Raw genomic sequence first — 18,978 nt, forward strand, 5'->3', positions numbered from 1 at the left:
TACCAAAGCTACAAAGGACAAGAGGTACCAACGGTCGCGGGAGTTGCTCGGTTGGCACGCAGATGACGAGATTATTTTTTCGGACGAAAAGCTGTTCGTTTTGGAGCAAACAGTCAATCGCCAAAATGATCGAGTTTGGAGTGTGAGCCTCCAGCAAGCTCCTGCGGACAAGCTGAACGTTTCCCGGTTCCAAAATAAGACGTCAGTGATGGTTTGGGGAGCCATTTGCAAGAGAGGTAAACTGCCTCTTATTTTTATCGATAAAGGGGTCAAAATCAACGCAGCGTACTACCTGGACACGGTTTTGAATAAAAATGTTCTGCCTCAAGCTGAACTTTTGTTTGAAGACGATTACTACTGCTTCCAGCAAGATGGCGCCCCATCCCACACCGCAAAGGTTGTTCAGGCGTGGTGTGAGGAAAACTTGACCGATTTCATTTCGAAGAATGAATGCCCTCCGTCGTCTCCAGATCTAAATCCACTGGATTATTTCGTGTGGGAATACATGATGTCGAAGCTGAACGACTATAAAATAACAAATTTGGAGCAATTCAAGCGAGTTATCACGAAAATCTGGGACGAGATGCCGATGGAGACGACTTTCCGAGACGTCTGAAGCTGGTTCGATCAGAGAAAGGTGGTGTAATTCCGAGTTATCGTCTGTGAAGCATCTTTATGAGTTACTGAATAAAGCTTTGAAAGCCAGATTCAGATTTTCTTCTTATTCTTTGAAATATTGAGATTTTCCTGTGTGACCGGCAGAGGCGACGCGTGACCAAGTGGGCTACCTGTTCAATCAACATTTGCAACACTGAAACGACAGTATCGTGATAACAGTTTCGAAAACTTTTATCTCTCTACATTTATCCGTATGGCAAAGAAATTCTACGGTCTATTATGACCGTGAGTTTTCCGATAATTTTCTCGTAGAATAATGATATCTGCATCATTTCATAGAGTAAAACTTTATCCACATTTATCACATCATAATTCTCAATGATCGGTTTTAGTCGTAAAAAACTCTGGATCCGTCGAAGAACTAGAAAAGTTCGCTCGACGGATGGCGTTGTGATATGCAATGTCAGTATCATTCAGGTTTTGTCCAACGATAATTAAAATTATGTTTATGATCTATTTGCCATGAGTAAAAAACCTATCTTTGTTCAATGCTAAAGCGTTTCCTTTGACGATGTTAAAATTTTAAACTAAATGAAAGCAGCGCGTAAGAAGACAAACGTATACTATGCGGACTATGCGAGGTTCAAGTTTTCGAATGAACACAATGGGTGTAGAGGTTTGAATGAAACTATACATCGACGGAAGAAATCCACCACATTGACAGAAATAATGAATTTATTTGCTCGTTTTTCATTTGCACTACGAAAGCTCTGAAGATGGATCTGCGAACTCTCGCGGCCACGTGGTCTCTCTCAAATTTTAATGACGTCGAGAGAAGAAACAGAAAGGCATAACGAAACAGATTACCAGACACTAAAGAGAGGTGGTGTGTAATGAATGTTTTCTCTCGCTGACATCGGTTTTGTTCAGCAGAAAGTTTGAACCAAAAATGTCATTTTTACGCGAGGCGTCGCATTAGTAGTGGTGAGCATCAATGACTGCGTCTACCCTGCCGCACTTGAAGGTGCAGAGAAGTGTTGAACGACGGTTAGTTCAGGTGAAAGGTCACTATGTAGAAAATAAAATAAGGATGTTCGGGATAACATTGAAATTACAAATAAATTACTCCGATGATTTTTCATCCACTCTCAAATGTGAAAAAATCACTTTTTTTCTGAGATTGTCTACCTGTCCTATGACAACAGGTTGAACAGGTGGACGAGACGCCTCTGGTGACCGGACTTTTTTGTCACCCTGTATATTAACTGATGACTTTTCCAGCGAGGAAGGAGGGTTGTGGGTACGTTTCCAGTGGTTTTGAGATCTCCAATGAAATATACAGTGGTTAATGACATATGATAATTGAAACGAAAAGTCTTCTCAGGCCTTATGTCCTAACGTTTTCTCTTTCTAAGCTACCTGGAGACGCCACTATGTGTATAGAGACTGTCTATAAGCCACGTTCTTATAACTGGCTACTCCAGATATCGATTCAATCCAGTCATACATTTTTCTACAATTCATATGAAACGTAGTTTCTGGTCAACCCCCTGCAGCCCCTTAATAGTCCACGTTGTTTATGGTCGACCCTATATTTACTGTTTTGTCATGTTATTTATGTGAATTATTCGTAGATACAATACTATTCATTTTTCAGGTGTTGAAGTCAACTTTTTGTTTTTGGCACAATCTCACCCCATAGAAGGGGTGAGATTAGGCCAAAGTTCAGTTAATTTTAACAAAATTATAGTTTATTGTAACTTAACCATATTTGCGGCAGTCGTTAACTAATCATTCAAGTGTGCATTGACGTGATTTTGATCAAACTAATTGCCTAAATGTGTACATTACAAGCTAAGGAACAAATGTATCCTTTTTGGCACAATCTCACCCCGGCAGACGGTAACATGAGTTTTTTGATTTCGGTTGACCCGCTGAGTCTCTATCAGGATCACCGCAAGCCTCTGCAAAAAACGGCCATTACTCCAATAACAATTGGTATATCTCAAAATCAAACATAGTTTTTTGTTGTTGATAAACTGCACTTTCAGAAAAATATCACTTTGATGCAATGAAAATGGTGCTATGCACTGAAAAATGAATTTAAACTTCCCTCATTTTTCTCGACCAAAAAGTGTATATAACCCCTTAAGCAAAGTTTATTAACAATATTCTTGGTGCAGCAAAAAAAAATGGTTTTCGTTTGTGGCAATATAGTTGCCATTGCCTTCTAAAAGGTTAAGTTCTATTCATTACGGTACGTTTTGTACACTGCCAAATATAGACTGTCTCTATTCGCCCCGTTTCACGATACTAGAAAATATTTTGGGGATCTGCTGCACGCGTAAATAATTCGGGATTCCACGGGTTTCTTCCATCATGAATGTATCGAAAAAGACAGTAGAATTAGAAGTATCTATTAAGTTGAAATCCAATCGTGATATGGAGGAAGGATTTATACTTTGTGACATGTGATTAAAATACACAGTCATAGAACGGGTTTGAGAATGAAGTTCAACAAGCCTATCGAAATCTTCAATTACCAAGCGGTTCAAAACCTCACCTCTGATTAGAATACGAGTAGTCAGATCCCAGAAGCGGTCTTTTAATGGGAGAACGCCCGCCAAAACTTCCAAACTCATCGTATGGGTCGAATGCGTGCAACCTAAGGCGATACGTAAACAACGCTACAGCTTGATTGAATCGGTGTTTGTAGCGACGCAGGGGAGCAAAAAAACTTGTACTCAAGCACCGACAATATCGTTGTTTGGTAAAGCCTTATAAGGTATCCTGAGTGGGCTCCTCACCATAATCCAGTTATCGTCCGGAGAAAATTCACTCTTTGTTGGTGTTTTTTTATCAGATACCTAATATGACAGCCCCAGGTGCCTGTTAAGTCGAACCAGACGCCGAGATATTTTTATACCAAAACCTGAGAAATCGTTTCACCCATCTGTAAGCGAAGCTGAGCTGGTTCGTGCTTGCTAGAAAAAAACTACTATCTCAGTCTTCTCCGCAGATAATTCGATACCTAGCTGTAGAGCCCAAGCAGACAAATTGTCCAAAGTATCCTGCAGCGGTCCTTGCAAATCGACAGCTCTGGCTCCTGAGATAGAAACCACACTGTCATCTGCAAGTTGCCTTATCGTGCATGAATTTGCAAAACAATCATCGATGTCATTCGCATAAAAATTGTAAAGAGGGGATTTGAGCACGAGCCCCGGGAAAGATTCATATAGCTTATTCGAAATGTTGTCAAATCACCATGCGAAAAATGCATGTGTTTTTCTGACAACAAATTGTGCAAACAATTGTTCAAAATTGGGGAAAATCCTTGTCGGTGAATTTTTTCCCGAAAGGATGTCACTAGAAACGGAATCAAAAGCCCCCTTAATATCCAAGAACGCAGATGCCATTTGTTCTTTGCTGGTATACGCCAGCTGAATTTCTGTTAAAAGCAAGACAATCGTTCCTCTCTTTGGCTCGGCGGAAACCTTTTCCTCACCCAGCATTCATGGAGACCCATATCGTTCTGATGATTAATAAATAAATAAAATATATGCAATCATCAATATCTTCTAGGGTGGTTTACCGGTATAACAAAAACCGGTATATAATAAACACATTTAGACAGAAGCAACAATGAATATCAATTTACCCTTACCAATTTATCAATTTTTGTTTCCTTCTTGTTTGTTCTGCTTGGGTTCAGACGATGTGTTTTTGTGTATCGATAATATGTCAAAAAACCTAAATTAATCCACCTAACGGTGAGACCCAGCCTTTCTCCTTCGAACTTATAATTTGTTAAAATAGATTTACTCCAACACTCAAAAAATACACCTTGATTATTTCTGCTGGACTTGTTATTCATTCTAAACAACAAATTTTTGATAGCCAACAGCACATCTATACCAAACATTTAAAATTTAACATATCATCGGCTTCGTGCAACACTGGCACAACTCAAAATTTTGAATTTTTGAGTTCTTGACGGCAAACGATGCCAAATACTGTTAAGTTTCATCACACGAAATCCCATTTCGAAAATCACAAAAGTTCCAGAGTTATGAGTAGAAGTGCCTTTGCTGCACAAATCGAAATTTCTCCATAAAGTTAGTAAAAATAGAGTTTTAACTTGGACAACGTGAGCACGTAATATGTGCATAGTAGACCCAAAGGTGTTAAATAAGGATTGGTAATCTTAAACTTCAAAGTTTTCTTGAAAATCGAAAAATACTCTTTCGACGCAAATTTTCAAACGCGTTTTTCTCGAAACTATGTTTTTTGAGTTGTGCCAGTGTTGCACGAAACCGACAATATGAATATAAATTAACACATATACATGCAAATAACATTTAATTCTTTCAACTATATGATGCGATCTTGTTTTTGATTGTGGTATAATCGATTTGTACTCATATACTGCTTATAAATATCCAGATTCTTCAAGTCAACGTTAGTTAGTACATTTCAAATAATGTATAATTCAAAGTTGTTTTTTATATATTATTTGAATGATCTTATCAGTGAAATTAAAATTCTTTAACGCAGTTGATATTACTGATCGTTTCTGAGAGGCATCCAATGAATGGCCAAATACCAATCCATATTGGTTCTTGAAACCTGAATTATACCCAGTGGCCAGAATCCGACCTAAAACCCAATTTTCAATCTAGATGACCACTTCTGGTTGCCCGATAATCATAAAATCATAAAATCCATCATAAAATTGCCGAACTGCCTAATCTGGGTATTTCTATGGCAAAGATGGCGACAGTTTCCGATCAACAGCCTAAAGTGACAAATATCATCCAATACGATTTGAAGAAGCGGTTTGATACCCTGAAGCCAGAAATCATCTTCAGACGCCATTATAAATTTCTAGACAGTAGCTTCCGGTTTCTACCAGTCTAAAAGAGACAAACATTACCCAATGTGAGTTTTTCAGTACCCGGGATGATGCTCAGAGACCAGGAATCAGCTTCATACCTTATTTTGAAATCCGAATTTGCGACACCTGTTTTCTTTAAATAAGTCGTGTGATCTTTGAAAGAAGAGATTTTCAATATTTTTACAATTTGACACATAATGGATAAAATAAAAGTCCGATTGCACTGGTCAACACAAGTGTTGCCCCGAAGGTCAAACTAAGAAAAAATGGAAAATCATAGCTTTTCCTGTGATTTTTTTTCTTTCTAGGGCAACTATTATGAGCTTTAGAGCAGCATTTTTTTCGATTTTGTCAACCAGTGTTATAATCAAATTTAATGGGTACCAATAAAGCAACTAAACCTCCAATTTAAAACAAAGATTGTTGAAATCAGTGATGCCATCTTTGGCAAAACGAGTGAATTTGATAAAGTTTTCTGAACACGTTTCTTTTCATAACCTTCGAACTACATGTTCAATCATCATAAAATTCGTTATTTAGGGGTTTTAAAGACAGCCCGTTCATTTGATACCTATTTTGTTTAAATCGGTTGTGTAGTTTCTGAGATAATGGAGTTTCATATTTTACATTTTGATACATAACAGACAAAGTTACAGTCCGATTATAGTAAAATTCAATAGGGTTTTAATCAGGCACCTGGACCTTTCTATTGCAACTAATTTTGTAAAAATCGGTCCATCCATCTCTGAGAAAAGTGGGTGAGTTCAAACAGTCTTAGAAACATATTTCTTGTCATAGCCTGATTTTATATTATTATACATAACGGACAAAGTTAAAGTCCAATAACAATAAAATTCAATAGGGTCTTATGGGGCAACAAGACCTTCCATATGACACTAATTTTGTGAAAATCGGTCCAGCCATCTCTGAGAAAAGTGAGTGAGTTTGAACAGTGTTTGAAACACGTTTCTTTGCATAACTTTTGAACTACATGTCCAATCATTATAAAATTATTTCACAAATGGTTCAAACACAAGCCCGTTCTTTTGATACCAATTTTGTTCAAATCGGTTTTGTAGTTTCTGAGATAATGAAGTTTTGTGATTTTCACATTTTGATACATAACCTCGAAACTAAAAATTCGATTACAATAAAATTCAATAGGGTCTTATGGGGCAACTAGACCTTTCATTTGCAATTAGTTTCATGAAAATCGGTCCAGCCATCTCTGAGAAAATCGAGTGAGATTGGGAGACCGTTACATACATACACACACACATACAGAAAATGCTCAGCTCGTCGAACTAAGTCGATTGATATACGAGATTCGACCCTTTGGAGCACTTTTATACCTTTGGTTTTTTCAGTGATTGCTATACCTTTCTAGGAGAAAGGCAAAACTTTATATCAATCAAGCAAAACATTTATTTTCTAAGTAGAACAGCTAATCTCTTTACACACTTAGACTTACAAAGGCAACTCGTGGGTTTTGAATAGGGGTGTGCGAAACTGGCTTTTCTGGTGTCGAAACGAAACGAAACGAAATTAACCCTTAATTTCGGTTTCGCCAAATTAGTCGAAACGAAATCAAGATGGATTTCGAGTTCTCGAGACGAAACGAAATTGGTCTCTAAATTTCGCGAAATTTCGCGAAATTCCGAAAAATAAAATAATTGTTTCTGAAACATAGCATTACAATGATTTGAAACGTTGGAGCGTACGCTAACGAAGTACCCTTCAGCAGCTGATCGCAAGGTGCTTGCTTACCTGGTCGACGAAAAGTAACGTAGGTATTCAGATATCGATAAACCAACAATGACGAGAAAATCAAAAATGTTAAAAACTAAAATCTTGATGCATTCATTTATTTGTATTGCAGGTAATAGTAGCGCGATAGATACAAATGATAGAAAGGTCAAACTCGAAATGTCTTTGTAAATAATAATTTAATAAACTTCTGAACTGATTATTTTGGTTTGAATGCAACTATGTTTAAAATAGTAATCCTTCTTCATAGCACTTTCATCATTCAAAATCTAAGTTTTGTCCTAGAGCTCGAACTGGAAAACATAAGAGATGGTAGGTAGGTTTTCAACCCTTCCTGTGAAGGTGTCCCTAGCAAAGATAACTTTTCCAAAGAGTTTTTCCCTATGCAAACGTAAAAGCGACGAATCCGATAAGCAATTCCTCGGCGGCCTTCTGATGCATTTCTGCATTCTCTAAAAGCAGCAAAATTCACAGGAATGGTTAAAAAGCTGTAAAACCTTTGGAGGGCAACCATTTTGAGCTTAAGGGCCACTTTTTTCGCTTTTGTCGACCAGTGTTATTGAATTTTTTTTAACACCGTTTAGTCAGACTAGACTAAGTGACATCTTTATCAATTCGAGAAAAACAAAATTTAAGTTAACTATTTTGTAAACTTTGAAGTTTTCAATATGTTTGCACATTTTTTAATATAACTTAGAATTACTTTTTAACTGAGCAGTTCCACAAAAAATGTCCTACTTTCAATGTTTTTTGTCATTTTAGATTTGGCTTAAACTTTGCATAAACGTTTCTATAGGCTGAGAAGCTATTCTGGGAGGATTATTGTGATGATAAATATTTTCGGAGCCAAAAGTTTTTTGATCAGTGTGACGTCTCTGGAAAAGTTTTAGATAGTAATTTTATCTTTCCGATAAAAAAAACTCAAAAAACTCATTTTTTAATGTAAAAGAAACATTAAAATTAATATAAAAAAGCTTATTTTCAAAAATCTTATTTTTTTGTATAAAAATTACAAAAAAAAATACGGAAGCGATGAAGAAATAAAAAAAAAAGTTATATTTTTTCAAAAAAAAAAAAAAAATATTCCAACATGTTTATTTTTGGACGGACAATATTTTTATCTACAACTTTGCCAAAGGCACTATGCCAATCAAACCAACGGTTTCGATTATAAAAATATATCAATTACCCACAGAGTGCCCAATTGGAGATTAAATTATTTTTTCAGCTAAATCGGTTTGTTTGACTGGCATAACTAGTGTCTCTGGTAAGGTTGTAGAGAATAAATTTGTCCTAAAAAACATGCCCTGTGAGTTTCTGCGACACCAAAAATAATAAAATGCATTTGAGACCATTCCTTTTTTTTCTGTGTGGACTCATCACTGCGACCAGAGCTTAGATCTATTGTGATATTGCCCAGGTGTTTTCTGTACTCCGCACTTCATATTATTAGCAGTAACACTATTGAAGTAAGTGATACGCTTATCATTCATATCAGTGCTTGTGTGTAATTACCTTTCTGTTTCAAGCTTACTGCTCTACTATACCGAGCCTCTGTCCATCCTAACAATATCGCCTAGTTATAATTCCCTGGAGAGAACTTTCATATGTTACTCACACCAGTTTTATGATAATAGGGACTTATTTCTGTTAGGAGGAGAGTCAACAGGGGTACTGTAGAATCCAGATTGAAGGAAGGGTACGTGGTGGGGAGCCTGAGAATAAACCCATGCCTAAAGTCCTTTGCCAACCAAATGGCCTGATTCTACTAAGATTCGAACCAACGACCACCCGCTTACCAAAGCGGACTCTGTAACCTTGCGGCTACCTTAAGTACGTGGTCATATTTCGATCCCTTTTATACCCTCCTACCCCCCCGTGGTCTTCCGTGGTCTTTTGTATTGTGATCTTTTTCTGCAAATATATGTACAATAAAGTATGAAAAATTTATAAAAAAAATGAAGGTTTAAGAAAACTGATTATTAGTTATTGCGCAAATTGTAAATAGAATTTTCAGTAATATCATTTTCTCAAACCCAAAATAACAAATAGATAATGGTTGTTTAATTTTTAATAATATTTCATTGTCTTTAACAAATATACTAATTTCTTTACCTGAAAGTAATTTCAAATACGCTATTCTGTTGAGTATATTCAAAATGATTTTTAATTTGTTGTTGAGTATCAAAATAAATAAAATTTGTTTAAGCAGTTTGATCATCTACGATAAATTTTTCGCTTACAGTTATGGTAAATTGTATACTCATCTAGAAATCATCTAGAAAAATATTTAGTTGATAATAAGTGAAACCTTACTTTTAGTGATTTTCAGGTATCGTATTTGTAACTTAGTTTATTTTTAATAAATTACAAAGTTTTTGAATGTCGAACAAAATAAAAACATCTTTCTTTCTTCCTTTAGTTCACGAACATCCAGGTCTTATATATTGTTTTTAAGACCAAAACGTTGATTTTTTTTACCGGTCGATGAGTATTGAAATACACTTCCAGGAAAAATGTCATAAATCCCGACGCATTGCGAAATTAAAATTAAATTAATCTAAAGAAGCAAATGCCATATAAGGCAAAGCCTGTTTTAAACAAAAAAAAATTTTCTTCGTTCGGATAAATTTGAAATATGTTTCAAAAATTTGATTACAGTTAATTGCTGACAACTCTCATACTTTCTGTGATCAAGTCGTGTCAAATAAATTTATTAATTAAAAAATTGCAATAATGAATTATAAGTCAGAAAAAAGACTACGTGGTCTATTCGTTAACCCCCACACCCCCCGCGTGATTTTTCGTGGTCTTTTGACAACCCCTTCTCCCCCCGTCTCCCTCTATATGACTACGTGCTTTGAAATAAACCAAAAATTATTTTTCTTTCAACCAATCAACAGTAAGAATGGAATGTTGTAATGCAACAAACAGATAGTTTTCTTTTTACTCAATTAAGTTATTCGTAATCATCCTCGTTCTCTCGTTCTTTCTAACCTTTCTTTTCTACTACCTTGTAAATTCAGAATCACTTCTATGCTATAATCTCAACTTGTTTTTGACATTGTAAAATTTTGTGTCCCCTAAAACAAGAGTAACATTTCTCAGTTATGTGTTCAACGAGAGCGAACCATGTACTTTTCATTCATTCATTGATAAAGTATATTTTTTTTGGTAACACGTTTAAAATATTTTTGATAAGGTACCTGGCAATTTTGAAACCTATGCTGACTTTGAAGTCAGAGTGAATTCAGGCAATTACAACTGCTTGACACTCTGTCTGCACACTATAAGGCATGATATCTGGTCAGCCTAGTGATAGCAATGAACTATCTGAAAAAACACATTTAAATACACCACGGTGTGCGAAGAGGAGTCTTCTAACACAGAGAAATCCGAAAAAACGCTTGAAAATTTTTACATGTCGAGTAGCATAGAGCATTTGGCCTGTAAGATAGAGCTTCAGAGCAATAGTTTTGACAGAAATTGTTATGCCCCCCTAAACGAAAGACAAAAAGTGACCTCTTTAACCATGTGCGCTGCAAATATAACCACATTTTGATGTACGTAAAAGATGCGTAAAATTTATTCCTACAAACAAATTACTAGATACCTTGTAGCGCATTTGGACGGCTTCATATTGCTCTAATATGACTTCAGTGATGACATGAATTTTATGCTTTGCGTGAATAAAAAATACCTCCCGCATGATGTTACGGTTTTGTCTTTAAAAACAAAAATTACCGGCTGAGAGTTTATTCTTCTATGTCTGACTTAGTAAACCAGATACCTGTTGAGATATATTCAATTTAATTTATAGTCGCAATGAGCACAAACCAAAATAATGTAATAATGTGCATCGGAAATTTGGTTCGAAATTTCGCGAAATTTCGTAATTGCCGAAATTGGAAGTTTAATTTCGCGAAATTTTAGGCGGAATTTAGCGAAATTCAACGAAATTTTTCATCAATTTCGCGAAACCGAAATTTCGCGAAATTTCGGGAAATTTCGAGTTTTGCGAAATTATACGAAATCATTCGAAATCTCGCACAGCCTTAGTTTTGAATTCTGAAAATCATAATTTGGGCAGTAATCACAATCATGTCCGCGAAAATACGCAAGTCATTATTCGTTTTGTACTATTTAAAAGTAAAACTAAAAAAATAATATATAAATATGTTGTCTCCGTGTGCATTACACAGGTTACACCTAGTTATGGACAAATTGCTTTTGACTCAAAGTGTTTACGGGATGAAATAATCAATCAATAAAGAATTTCATCCTAGAAATTACTGATTCTTATCTTGAAAAAGTGAAATTCAAATAGCTGCAGCATGCTCAAAGCTTTCACTAGCAATAACTCTAGCTGAGAAAAATTCTTTCTCAGGTTCAACTGAATTTGGACGAACTGTTTAAGCATAGAACAGAATATAGAAGTATTTACCTTCGATTCCTTCGGATTAGTAAAATGTAAATTCTTGTCTGATCACAATTTTATTTTCTTCTTCATTCATTCACTCTTCTTAACAGTTCCAAACATTGTTTCTCTAAGAATTTTAGAGTTATTCATTAATACAGAACTAAGATTTGCGATGTGAAAGAAAATTGAAATAAACATCTGCATATTTTTTGTTAATATGAGTTTCGAAATTATGTTCTTCGTAATCATATCACTGGATCCATGCATTGAAGTTTTCCAAACACTTAAATTTATCCAGTGGTGTATCTAGATCGTTTACCACAAGAGATCAAAACAATGGTTGCAGTGGTACAAATCTTACAAAAAAATCGTAATGAAGCATAGGTACTAATAAATGCAAAAACATATTTATGCAGCGACACGTCCATAGATGCAACCTGAGACGCTAGGCAAAAAATACATTTCAAATTCGAATTTATGCATATATTTAATTATTTTTCAGTTTTATTTTTAATTTTTATGATTTTCAGAGTTTTGTAGTTGAACAAGTAGGTTCAAAGACCACGAGTCGCCCCTGGTTTGTATTAATCCGAAAAAAATAAAAATACCGGTTTTACCGGTTTTTATTTTTATGAATATGAATACTGAAATACCCACCCTAATATCTTCTCATTATAGCATTTTTAAATAGCTTCCCAAAAATATGTCATGTTCCATAAAATTAAACCAATAGCACAAAATAGCAAGGCAACTCCTGCCTATAAACGTTTATACAAAGTCTCAAGCAAATCAGAAATGATAATTAAAACAAGATATTAAAACTAAGACATTTTTTGGGACTGCTCACGATAAAAAGAATTTCGCGTCATGTATTTGAAACATAGTTATTTCATGTTTTTTGCTTGTGTATGTGTAATTGTATGTTACCCCGGGGTTACCCTACCAGGAATTGTGATATTTTGTATGAAGGAATCTACACCGAACCACGAATTCCTGTACGCACGGTCACACGACCGTGCGGAATCTCTTATACTTAGCGATTAATTTGTGGTTTACATTAGAACTTACGGCTAACCCTAGAGTGTATTTCGCGAGAGACAATTTCCCCTCGCGAAATCACTACCTGTCTTCATTACCCTAATGGCCTTTTCTCGGCCTGTCTCTATTTTGGATCACTTAATTTCAATTCTACTGAGAGTGGGGCGCCGTGCGCTCGTCACGTTTGCTTACGGGTGTCGGTTTTCGTCACCCAAGCCAAGCGGAAGACTTGGCTTCAACAGTAAGCAAGCTCTGACCTACTTTCGCGCACAGCTGAAGGCTGCGCCAACGTCGATAAGAATGCGGTAGGAAACCGGCTTCTTTCCGGGGTTCTAAGTATGTCACCTGATGTGACGGAACTCTGTAGGCATCTACGGGACGCGTGGGGGCCGTTACATCTGCCCCGCCTCCGATGATAGAGCTCCCGTGAAGCGTTGAGCTCTACCGGTAGGTATCGCGGGTTGGCTACTTTTACATACATATATGAGTGGAGTTCGAATTTACATGAATTAACATTATCTCTCGTCACAATTCTTCATAATAGAACTTTCATATCGGCTGCGTGCTGGTGCTGCGTATCGGTGCTCGCTGCTTGGTTGCCGTATTTGGACCTGGGGGGGGGGTGTCCGGCGGTGGAGGTATTCGTCGCCTGGTGATATCGTCATCTGTGTAGTCGGTTGAATACCCGGAGCGCCGTGCGTGCCGTCATAGTGTAGGCTCGCCCGGTCCGCCGCGTTCGAGTTTGTGTTTGTGTGAACTCCTTTGGCGGGGGTTCCGCCCTGCATTTGCCGCGTTTGCTTTCCCACTTGCGCACTCTCCATACTGCGCATGCGGCTGGGTGCCTGGTTGATGCTATTTTACGTTGGGTTGCCCCTGCTATATTATTACGGGGGTCAATAACTCTAGGTAATCCTTACTTGACGTAAATTCAAAGCTTGGCCAGTGGACTCTTTGGGAGCAGTAGAATGTCGGCTGATTTCGTAAGCTTGACCTACTTTTGTCTCAGGGTAGTGTACCTTGCATTGTTTTGCTTGCAAAGTTTCCACTTGTTTTTTCCGTTTGTTTGATGTGTAATGCAAACATGAATTTTGCAATTCAAATGGGGTCGGCCAGGATATTGTCCCCTTGATTTCCGTTGGTGATTTTACTTCGATTGGCAATCTCCCCATGAAGTTTTCTTAGGAAGTTTTCTAATGCGTAACTGATGCTGTCTCGATTAGTCTGAGCTAAACCAGATCGATAACTGATGTCTGGTTAGCTCTCGCCCATTTTTCTTTTTGTTGTCTGGGATCTGTGTTGAATTGGCGGCTTCGCCGCGTTCGCGATTCCTCCCTTGGTCTAGAAACTGGAGGCTGGTGGTTGTTCTCTCCTCGATACGGCTCGAAATACCTCACCCGCCATCGACTCCCACCATCCGGTCTCCTCTTAGCGCCAACTGCTGTTTCTGGCGACTCGGTGGTATCTCCTTGTGGTCTGTAGAGTCCGCAATCGTTATTTCGCTCATCTCGTCGTTTGGCTGCTTGGTGTCTTTTTTTTTATCTTACGTGCTAACCCTGCTAAGCAAGTGGTGCATTTATTTTTTTGCTATCATTTCATCAATTCTTTTTTTTGGTTTGTTACTTCCTTTCCACTTGCTGTCTAAAATTACTTTTCACTCGCGTACGGGCCTCTTGCATTTTATTTTCTGTTCTATGCTTCTACTTACAATCTATGCCCGTAATTTTCTCGATTTTTTTGACAATAAGGTTACCGTCTTCCCCTACTGAATGTGTACAATATTTTCTGATGTGTATATTCTGTTCATCTGGTTTTACAAGAAAAAATAATATTCAAAGGTGCATTCGTTGTTACATTGTTTTGACATCGTTTATGTAAATATTATTATTTTTTTTTTTGGCTTTTTACATTGGATGCTCCGTGGCTCCATTACAATAGTGTTCTTTGTTTTTTTTCTTTTGAAATCGCAAATTCTTCCTATTATTTGCATCTTTATGTTACAATCTCGTGTAACTTGACTTACGGGAACTGGATATATATCTATTTTTTTTTTCTCATAACTCTTTCCAGTATATAACATCAATAACCTTTTTTTTTAATAATATAAGTCTTTTTGCACATAACCAATTATTCTTTCGTCCTGCTATCCTTGTTTCATCATCTTTTCATTAAATGAACCGCATCGGTTAAATATTCATCATTTTTCTTTTTCATATCGACTCTCTTCGTTTTCATGAAAACTTTTTAAACTTGAAATTTAAACTTGGAATATCTTCTCACCATTCATGGTGATAAAACTTTCTTTTCTAATAACTTTGGGTTTTTGACTGACCTCTTTTGTTTTTTCAATTATCAACTCAATTTTCAATTTTCGACTGACCTCTTTTTTTTTCAATTACCGACTTAATTTTCTTAATTCATTCATATAAGCCTTTTTTTCGTCTTTTTTTATACCGTCATACTTACATTTACTCACACTTCTCCTGATATGCAGTAGTCTGCATAATACCTCCCCCCCTTCCGTCCGAAGGTGCGACCGCCCGCTTTAGAGATTCCTGAAAGATAAGAAGGTTAGGAAATAAAAGAAAAATTTCGCACTTCCATTCATACTGGGTCGACTACTCCCTTGTCCGTTCACCTGATACGCATTCATCTCAATCGTTCCGGGTAGTCACTCCCGTTGTTTCCACTCGCCCGATCTTAACTTACAATAGATAGGTGGAACCTTTTAACGCCAGTAGTCCCCTCGTCTGGAAGGTTTAGCCTTCTTGTCCAAAGTCTCTCCTAGTTTTATTGTCGTTCGTTATTTAGGTCATCTCCAATACTTCATTAATCGGTTTTCTTCTCTCATTGGGCCATTAGCCATTTTTAATTAATCAAACCCCGTTCTAATATTCACTATATATTTTTAACATGTTAATATTTGCATTTTACAAAACAAAAAAAAAAACAAATGCTGTTCTAAATTCTTTCAACTCCTTACAATCGCCCTCATTGTTATTTCCCGTTCGTCTTTTATCGGGCCATTGGCCATTTTTTCCTACGTCTGCCTCGCACTAACGAGGTCATCTGTACTCTGTCCATTTATCCCATGCTAAATTCGCATTTTATATAAAAACGTTCCCTGTGTATTATTTACTTCTGTTTTCCGTGTTCCCACACGATAGGTCATTTTTTTGTCTATAAATTCAACCACGTCTTTCCCCAAGTAAACGTCACGCCCTTTTGACACTTGTCCATCAAAGGCTTTTCATAATTTCGGCGACTATTCATATTTCTTCACGCCATTTTATTTCAGTATACTTTTTCATACAGCTTAAAGTGCTTGCTACTATAACTTATTTTATTTCATTTTATTTTATAGCATAGTTTAAGTTCATATAATCAGTCATAATAACGTTTAAGCCGGTTATTATGAACTTTTTCTAAACGATTGCCGTTTCTAATTACTGTGGTCATTTCGCTTGGGAATTCCACTACTTCATAAGGTCCTCTCCACATATTCTGGAGCTTTTGACCTGGTCCACTAAAACTAAATCGCCATACATGGGCTGCCATTCATTTGCCTTTCTGTCATAAACTTGCTTGCGCCTTTCTTTTGAATCCTTTAGGTTGGCCTTCGCGTTTGCGTGGAGGTCAAAAAATATTTTTTTCATCTCTTGTGTATATGTTTCATATGTCAAATTGTCCACTCCATTCCACTTGTAAATGGAGGTGGGAATGCGTGCTGTACGTCCATACAACAATTCGAAAGGGGTGTACCCCGTTGATGAGTTTACTGAAGTATTATACTCAAACGTAAAAAATGGGAGTAATTTATCCCACGTGTGCGGTTTTCCGCCAATAAATTGCCTTAGGTAAGTTTTTAACTTACAATTGATCTTCCCACCAAGTTAGCCTGTGGGTAATATGGGCTAGTGATAATTTTCTTGATCTTCAAAATCTTGCACACATCTTTCATTAGTGTGCTCACAAAATTTGCACCATTATCCGTAACTCATTCTAACGGTGCCCCAAATTTGCATATATAATTTTCCACAAAAGTTTCAGCTACTGTGTAGCTCTCTTGATTCGGCATTGGTGCCGCGATCAAGTATCTAGTCAAATCGTCCTGCATGACTAATCCATATTTGTTCCCGCTATCAGACTCGGGTAACACAACTATATCCATATAAAGTTTATCAAATGGTTCCAAAGCAGTTGTCGTAATCTGCATTGGAATCCTATTGGACTTACAAATTTTGTTCTTCTGGCAGGACTCACACTGCCGCACATAATTCTCAATATCTCGCTTCATAGTGGCCCACGTAAATAGTGTGCCAATTCTTTGGCGCATTCGTCGCGCTCCAAAATCCCCTCCTAAGGGTGCATCGTGAAATTCTTTCAAAATTGTTTCTATCTGATCCGGCGCAACCAGCGTACGCTCGCTATCAGCATTATACAGTATGATTTGCTTCTTTAGCTTACCCGCTATAAATTGAATCATTTGTAGAATCTCCCGTTGTTTGATTTTTCTAAATGATATTAAATGAATTACCCCAGCAGCTTTCACAGCCATGGGACTCCTATTGAAACTTTCTAAAAACAGTGAAAAGAATTTCCGGCAGTCGATTAGTGAATTTCCGCTGCCGTCTAATATAAAACCGCCTACCTTTTTGTCTTTTAATTTGAGTACACCATTTTCTACGTATTCTTTCAGTCCTTTTGACAGCTGATACAGTGTCTGAAGTTCTCTGTATGCCGTCCGATTGTTAAAAATGACAAGACGAGCTTCGATATTCCTCTCATCCAATATCCTCTTCGAGACCTCCATCGTTTCGCTCGGTATCAGGTCATCTGATAATGCCTGTGAAAAATCATCATACGAAATATTGACGAGTTGTTGCTCATCCTCGTCCTCAGCGATGTCCGCAATGTCTATGGCACTCAAATCTTGTGTTGTGCCCTGTGATTCATCTGAAGTGTTTTTCTGCTGCTCTAGCAGGCGTTTCTGCTGGCGCGTAATCATTGCTATCTGCCTGTGGGGAGCACTTTCTTGCCCCTGACATGTCCCATCTGACAAACGTGACAAAAAATCTGCGACTACATTCTCGCTCCCTTGTTTGTACCTGATGCTGCATTCCAAACCCTGCAACTTCAGTCTCAATCTTGTCAGCGTTGGAGATGTCTCTTTGAGCCTCCAAATCGCTATAAGTGGTCTGTGGTCCGTGTAAACGATAAACTTTTGACCAAAAATGTAATGTTTGAAATATTCTATGGCCCATACAATTGCCAGTAGTTCCTATTCTATAATATGGTATCTTGTTTCTGCACCTACAAGTGCACGACTCGCGAATGCGATCGGCCGGTGCATGGATTTTTCGTTTGACAGGACGGCCCCAATAGCATAATTGCAAGCGTCCGTCGTAATAACAAAAGTGTCCTTATAATCTGGACGTACTAAAACAGGCTCTGTAATCAGCGCGTCTCTAAGGAATTCGAACGCTTCTTGGCATTCTTTTCCCCACACAAATTTAACGTCTTTCTTCAACAAATCATTCAGCGGCTTGCGCTTCTCCGCGATGTTGGGGATAAATTTCCCGTAAAAATTCACTGTACCCAAAAACGATCTTATACCTTTCACGTTAGTGGGTGGCTTAAGGCTCTGTATGGCCTGTATATTTGCATTAGTGGGTTTGATGCCGTTCTCGTTAACGACATGTCCCAAGTATTCTAATTCTCTTTTCAGAAATTGGCATTTCGCTGGTTCAATTTTCAAGTTATGCTTACGTAGAGCCCGTAATACTTTACGCAAGTTGTCATTATGCTCGCCGATGGTGTCGCCGAAAACTATAATATCATCGAGGTAAACGAATGCTTTCACATCCCCGATCTCAAACAGAACTGTATTCATCAACTTCTGAGAGGTTGAAGGACTTTTCTTCAACCCCATTGGCATTCGCGTAAATTCAAAATGGCCTTTTGGTGTAGAAAACGCCGTTTTAGCCGCATCTCGGCGATCAATCGGGACTTGGTAAAAGCCCGATTTCAAATCAATGGAGGAAAAATATTTTGCGTTGCCCACATTGCTCAATATCTCATTTATAAGAGGTATTGGGTAAAAAAATGGTCTTGTGACTTCGTTTAACGACCTGAAGTCTACCACAATTCTGTATCTTTTATTACCATCAGCATTTGGTTTCTTCGGTACACATAATACCGGCGCATTCCAGGGACTCGTACTGGGTTTTATAATACCCTGCGC

The 18,978-nt window shown here is 37.4% G+C and overlaps 1 protein-coding gene across 2 annotated transcripts in view; it reads left to right on the forward strand.

Annotated features, from left to right (window-relative positions):
* Positions 1 to 18,978, forward strand: part of LOC129723870 (serine/threonine-protein phosphatase PP1-gamma catalytic subunit B) — a 77,166-nt gene that overhangs the window by 42,908 nt on the left and 15,280 nt on the right. The window contains exon 4 of one of the 2 annotated variants that reach the window (XM_055678341.1): positions 8,042 to 8,078. The exons of the other annotated variant lie outside the window; for it this stretch is intronic. Coding sequence (XP_055534316.1) covers positions 8,042 to 8,063 — 22 coding nt within the window. The 3' untranslated portion in view covers positions 8,064 to 8,078. Of the gene's footprint in view, positions 1 to 8,041; positions 8,079 to 18,978 lie in introns of those variants that run through there. 2 annotated transcript variants of the gene reach the window in all.

The sequence above is a fragment of the Wyeomyia smithii genome, chromosome 2 (genome assembly GCF_029784165.1).
Source record: "Wyeomyia smithii strain HCP4-BCI-WySm-NY-G18 chromosome 2, ASM2978416v1, whole genome shotgun sequence".
NCBI lineage: Eukaryota > Metazoa > Arthropoda > Insecta > Diptera > Culicidae > Wyeomyia > Wyeomyia smithii.